The sequence below is a fragment of the Alnus glutinosa genome, chromosome 6 (assembly GCF_958979055.1).
Source record: "Alnus glutinosa chromosome 6, dhAlnGlut1.1, whole genome shotgun sequence".
Classification (NCBI taxonomy): domain Eukaryota; kingdom Viridiplantae; phylum Streptophyta; class Magnoliopsida; order Fagales; family Betulaceae; genus Alnus; species Alnus glutinosa.
The window spans coordinates 2,704,205-2,711,224 of NC_084891.1; the positions used below are offsets into that span (position 1 = coordinate 2,704,205).

At 36.8% G+C, this 7,020-nt stretch overlaps 1 protein-coding gene across 1 annotated transcript; it reads left to right on the forward strand.

The window, feature by feature from the left end:
• Positions 1-911: 911 nt before the first annotated feature.
• LOC133870129 (U-box domain-containing protein 13) lies at positions 912-3,162 on the forward strand. Its single transcript, XM_062307185.1, has 2 exons — positions 912-1,643; positions 2,091-3,162. Exons 1-2 carry the CDS (start codon positions 1,084-1,086, stop codon positions 3,004-3,006), a joined length of 1,476 nt encoding a protein of 491 aa, XP_062163169.1. The 5' UTR covers positions 912-1,083; the 3' UTR covers positions 3,007-3,162.
• The last annotated feature ends 3,858 nt before the right edge of the window (positions 3,163-7,020 follow it).

Here is a 7,020-nt window from a genome sequence, read left to right on the forward strand (position 1 = left end):
GGGACCCTTTTTAAGTTCCAAAACTTGTCGGTTGGAGATGATCTAGAGGTGGCCGACGAGATTTGAAAATTTTCAGTGGTTTTACAACGGCTGTTGTGAATTTTTTTGGCGAATTTTGAGTTTTGAAATTATTTTCCCACACTTTTCTAAGTAACCAGTTACCAAATAGAAGAAATAAAACATTAAAGCTAGAGGATGCTGTCGGAGAAAGAGAGGTTGAACTTACCGGTGAAGGAGTGGCGGAAATGGCGGTGATTCCCAGTGTGGGGCAGTGGTGGCAGCATGGTGACGATGGTTGGGAATTTTTTTGTTTTTGTTTTTTTTAAAGACTAAAAGTGTGAAAAAATGGTTTCATCTAGTGTTTTACTAAGTTTTACTAAAATTTACTTTTTTTGTTTGATGCTGATGTGTGAATCTCTCATTGGAGGGCAAAAACCTATTGGTTTTTGCCGATGCCTGATTGAAGTTATCCCCATTTTCAAAATGATAAATCTTATGAGATTGTGACACATCATATTAAAACTAAATTTTAGAAGAAAAAAAAAGTGTTAAATATGTTTAGTATTTCTCAATATAGAAGCTCCACAAAATCTTGTTTTGGGGGAAAAAAAAAAAATTAATTCGACAATCAGGGAAAAAATGGTTGGAAGATTTAAACTAAAAAAAATTGCTAAACACATTTTTTTTTTTATTATAACTCTTTTACAAAAAAAAAAAATATATATATATATATATATATATTCATCAGTCTACATGTGGGAGTCATGTGGCATATGGGACAATATAAGTAAATAATAATAATAATAATAATACAAAATTATTAAAAAAATTATAATAAAAACAGACGTGTCGAAAAAAAACAATTTTTACCGTCACTCCGTCCATTCTCTGAAACAAATAAATACGAAACAAAAAGTCAGCAGGCACACACTCTGTCTCTGATCACTGAAACGCTCGAAGAAAACACCAAGAAAACCTAGACACTTTTCTTCTTCTTCTTCTTCTACTCTCTCTCTTTTTCTAGAAGATTTTTTGTACCGGTTTTCTTGGCAATGTGGTTGGCCTGACACGTCATCGGAGGAAATGGCCAAGTGTCAGCGAAACGACGTCGCGTCACTGATCCTCGACCGCCCTACTGCCGCCGCCGCCGGGGGCCACTCCCGTCTATGGACTGTATTCTCCGGTTCTGCATTCCGCCGCGCAATCTTCGACGCCGTCAGCTGCGGAGGCGGATCCCGCCACCGTAACCGTCACCGCGAAGAGGACGACGTTTTCGCCGCAAGCGTCAGATCAACAGCCAAAGCGCCCGAGAAGCGGAAGGCGGTGAGGTCCGAGAAGCTCTCGGATCTTCTGAGCATGGCGGACTCGCCGGAGGCCGAGAGCGATGCGGAGACGAAGAGGAAGGAGGAGGCGCTGGAGGAGCTGAAGCGCGTGGCGAGGGGGCTCCAGGCCGAGGACTTGTCGACGAGAAAGGAAGCCGCGCGGAGCGTGAGGCTACGCGCGAAGGAGGACTCGGAGGCCAGAGTGACGCTCGCTATGCTCGGAGCGATCCCTCCTCTAGTCGGAATGCTCGACTCGGAGGACGCCGATTCTCAGATCGCATCGCTCTACGCGCTGCTCAATCTCGGGATCGGCAACGACGTGTGAGTTTTTCGGTTCCGGTTCCGGTTCCGGTTTCGGTTTTGAATCGGAATCTGATTCTGTTTTTGTTCTGTCACTTTCTCTGTTTGATTTGTTTCTTCCGTATTAACTACGTTTTTTCTTTAAATTTATTTTATTTTTACCTCTCTAACTGTCGTTTTTTCTCGCTCTAATAACGTGCTTAATTCCGGTCTTTACAGGTAATTATGTAAAGTACATGTCGTTTTCGGTGTTAATTAACTTCCATTTTCTTTTTTAATATTCACTTCTTTGTCGTTGAATTTCTTCTCTCTTTCTCTTCAATCCTTAAAAAATGTGGCTTTTTCCCTTTCTAATTTCAGTTTGTCTTTTAGCGAATGTTAGTACACCATGCTTTTGTTCGTGTTAATTGCTATATTAATCACGTTTTATTCTCAGTTATCCACTTGTTTTTTTGGATCCTTTTGCAGGAACAAAGCGGCCATTGTGAAAGCTGGTGGTGTTCACAAGATGCTAAAGCTGATTGAATCTCCGGGTGATCCAAACCCTTCAGTCTTGGAAGCTATAGTGGCCAATTTCCTTGGCCTGAGCGCATTGGATTCGAATAAACCGGTGATCGGATCATCGGGTGCAATCCCGTTCTTGGCAAAAACCCTTCAGAGTAGTAGCCCCCAGGCCAAGCAAGATGCCCTCCGTGCGCTCTACAATCTTTCCATCTTCGCTTCCAACGTTTCAGTCATTTTGGAGACCGATTTGATCCCATTTCTATTGAAAGCACTGGGTGATATGGAAGTGAGTGAGAGGATTTTAGCAGTCCTCAGCAATGTGGTATCGACCCCGGAAGGTCGAAAGGCGATCAGCGTTGCACCGGATGCCTTCCCGATATTGGTCGACGCGTTGAATTGGAATGATTCGCCGGGTTGCCAAGAGAAGGCGTCGTACGTTTTGATGGTAATGGCACACAAAGCATATGGTGATAGGCAGGCAATGGTGGAGGCTGGAATCGTGTCGTCCTTGCTAGAATTAACTCTTTTGGGCAGCACATTGGCCCAGAAGAGGGCTTCAAGGATCTTGGAGTGTTTGAGAGTGGATAAAGGGAAGCAAGTTTCGGAGAATTACGGCGGGAATTCGGGTGGTGCGGCGGTATCAGCTCCAATTTGTGGCGGGTGTGCATCATCGTCTTCTGCAAACCCAAATGCCGGGGAGGCGGAAGATATGATGATGATGAGTGAGGAGAAAATAGCAGTGAAGCAATTGGTCCAACAGAGTCTGCAGAACAACATGAAGAGAATTGTGAAGAGGGCAAATTTGCCACAGGACTTTGTTCCTTCAGACCATTTCAAGTCCCTCACATCTGGCTCCACTTCAAAGAGCTTGCCATTTTGAGGAGGCATTTGGAGCTATCCAAGAAGGTTTATTATTAGGTTGAAGACAAGAATCTTAAGGTTTATTAGGCTTCTGGTCCCTTGTAGTTTTTTTTTTTTTTGTGAATTAAATATTTAGCCTAAAATTTATATATATAATCATTTTGTACAAGTGTTACTAGAACAGTTTTAGAACAGTCATCTCTGGTTGATTTGTTTCTATGCATATTTTTGGGTTTTTAGAATAATTTTAAGTAGGGCCGTGTAAATACCTGCTTTTATGGGGATCAGATTCTCTTCATTTCAAGTCGTTTATTGGTATGTTATTTAAAATTTTAAATGACATGGCATTATATATATTGTTAGGTTCAACAAAACAAACTTATGGCCCGTTCCAAAGTTGGTTTATATAAAAATGCTTATCACAAACCTAACCCGTTCCGATGTTAATTTTCCTTTTTGAATTTTGATGGATAAGTAGTAGAAAAGATCGAATTTCCAATCCAACCAAGTTACTAATTTAATCCACATTAGTCATAGCCCAAGCTCATTCAATTCCGATATTGACCCATGAATTTGAGAGTACGAATGCGCATAGCATGGAATTCATACCCAAGTCATTATCGCACTAAATGGCCTCGTAACTACCACATAAACCATAATTTATAATTAAACCGTGCGTACTTAATTTCAAAGAGAATATATGCCTTAAAGCAATCAAACGTAGGGTAAATTATCGATTTGAAAGTAACCGAACCATCCCATGAGAACTGGTTTGGAGATGGTCTAACCACCAAAAACAATCACCCAAGAAAATTACCATTTTATCCTCTTCATCATTTTTTTTTCATTTAGTATCATAATTTAGACCATTCATTTTAAATAAAACTTCAAAGAATCTCAATCTCTTAGTGACGTTTCCTTTGCAGTGGCATGACATGCAAATATGGAAAGCTGGAGGGCTGCTAGTGTCACTCAAGACTTGTGTGAGTTTCCCTACAATCAAGGAGTCACTTTCAAAGCCCATCAGTACAATTATGTCTCCCACGTTGGCCCTACCCTCTTCAATATTATGAGTATCCCATAATACCCGAATCCTAATAAACAAACCTGTTGGTTGGGAGGTGTCGGTCGTTTTCTTATTCAAGCAAATTGAGACCATTCAGTATCTCCCTATGAATATTAGATGGAGACCCTTCCTGCCCATTTATTCAAACCAAACATATTTTATCATTCTGCCAACAACAACAACAAAAAATAAAAATATATATTTTATCATGATTGGAGCACGAGAGACCCGTGTTTCGATGATTACAATTTTTACTGCAAAGTTATTTATAAATTATTTATAAATTGATGTAACAGTTCATAATCGATAAAATAAATAAACAAAAAATCTGGTGGCAATCCACGTTTTATAAAAACAAATGTTATGTAAACTGCTACGAGCCAGTCCACATTTTAGTGATTGACGTGATAAATGTCACGTTAGTTTGTAAATACGATAAGTATCAGTTTGTGAAAAAAAACTTGTAGTAAAAGTTATATTACCTCGGGCAAGGTATTATTCGATGAAACCAAACTTTCAAAAAAACACTTTCAAAGTAGTATATAAAATTGTAACGAGTGTTGCTAAAGATACTGCAAGTTTTATTGTAAGTTCCTTACAAATTGATGTGACAAATCACGTCAGTTTGTAAGTCATCGTGGTACTTACTATGTTAATCACTATGCAATTAAATTTGATTATAACTGACGTGAGAAATCTACGTAGGCTTTTGCGTCAATTTATAAGAAATTAGAGTAAAAGATATTGTAGTATTTGAAAATTTTAGTGTAATTTTGAACAGAAGAGAGCCAAATTGATAACTAATGCAATTGATTCCCTTTTCCATATGGGTATCTTTCATTTGTCAGTTTTGAATACTGGGTCTGAAGGATTTACAGAGTTGAATTGAATTCAATATAAGTTTTACAGTGAGAACATGGCTGTTGAGCCCTCTTCTCTTTCATCAATTCAAAAATCTTATTTATTACTTATGCATTGTCAATGCTTTTCCCTCGTTTAATGGGCAATTTTCTATTACCTAATTACAGATGTTAACGAAGAATTAGTAAACCAATTTGGTTTGGAGTGCTGTAACTGTAGCATCTTTTATTATAAATTATTTACAAATTGACTGCTAATTATGTTTAAGGGTGATTATCTTCTTCTTTTTTTAATAACCATCGGCCTCCGTCAATATGTCTCACGATCTGCCAAAATGATAGTCTTTAACGACGGAGGAGTTATGATAAGTAAATGGTAGTTCGATGCGGTTAGGTGATGAGAACGTCAGTTTGTGAGGGTATATTAACAGAGGCCGGTAGTTCATGAAATAAAAAGATAATTTCCCTTTATGCTTATAAATTGACGTAACAGTTTACGTTCACATATATCAACTAATAATAAAATATGTTAGTTTAATAGACTGGATCGAAAAAAGAAAAGCTTCCGCTAAACTTTGAAGCAGTTAATTTAATAGACTGAATTAAAGTATTGTTCATCGTTTGTGGTACCGGTGTGGGTAGATCGAACACAAAAATTCTACAGATTCATGATTGTCCATTTGTGGTCCATTTTCAAGGTCGTGTCGGACCACATTAGCCACTGTTGGGGCATAATTTTTGTGCCTCTGCTGAATGTAAGGCTTCTTTGTGAAATGTTTAGTGTTTTGATGTAACTATCACCAGACTAATTAAGTGGCCCTCTTCTAAAATTGTTTTAATTATTTGTATTTAAAATTATTCTTTTTTACGTTTTAATGATTAAAAGGAAAAAAAAAAAAATCAAATTTAGTATTTAGGTTTTCTAGCAATTTCAATTTAGTGTGAGTTTTCAATTTTGACAAATAAGTCATTAAATTCTTTCCCAATTTCAAATAAGTTCTCTTGTCAACCTATCAACCAATTAATTAATCGTATGTTATGTCAAATCAATAAATTGATGTCATGTAACTCGTATATGTAACTCGTATAAGAGCACTAACAACAGCTTCTCTAAATTTCTTTCATTTCCTTAATTGTACGAAAAACTCTTAAAAAACCACTTGAATCAAATTTCTTTGTTATTCCCTAAACTAAGGAAACCAAAAATTGTACCATATATCTAAGGAAGCAAAAAACTATTAAATAAAAAAAAATATTTAAAAACTCTCTCTTTCCTCTCTCTTAGCATTTAATTAAAAAAAATATTAAAATAGTATAGAAAAAGAATAAGAGAATCTATTGTGTAGTGCATTTAAATAGAGAAGCAAAAAATGGTTTAATTCTCTACATTGAGAAAAAGTTTTAAGAAAAGCTGCTAGATGCTCTAATACTTTGCGTGACAACTTTCCTATCACATGACACACATTTAGTTTACAGTACCAATATACAGTAAATAAAAAAATAAAATAATAATAATAAAATAGAGATAAAGGAGAGGCGGTCGACCACCTCTAACTAGTGATGAAGGACATACCTCATAGGAGAGGAGCTGCCACCCCTAGCCACTCTCACTCGTTAGGGGCGGTCAGCCACCTCTCTTTTTTTGGTTTTTAAATTTTTATTTAGAATGTATTTATAATCAAAGTAATTGTGTCAAGTGGCAATCATATTTAACATATAACTTGTCAAATGAAAGCTACATGGCATCAATTGATGGATCTAATGTGTCCCAGTTAATTAGATTCAGACCTAATAAAAACCAGATAAAAACCTAAGAACCTAATTGTTAAAAATGGAGACTTGAAATTGTGTAAAAACCCTAAGGACTAAATTTTAATTTTTCCCTAATTAAAAAGACTTTCAGCAACCACGTACAATTACTCAAGTTGTTGCACCATGGTGAGTATCTGTATGAAAAAACCAACATAATATTCTCTTCTCTCCATTTAACATCAGCAACCACAATTACTCTTAGGAATTACTCACTAAGAAATCACCAGAAATCCTCAATCTCATAAAATATGATTATTTTTTGGGCAGGTAGAAATCAAATATGAAAGTCTTCCCA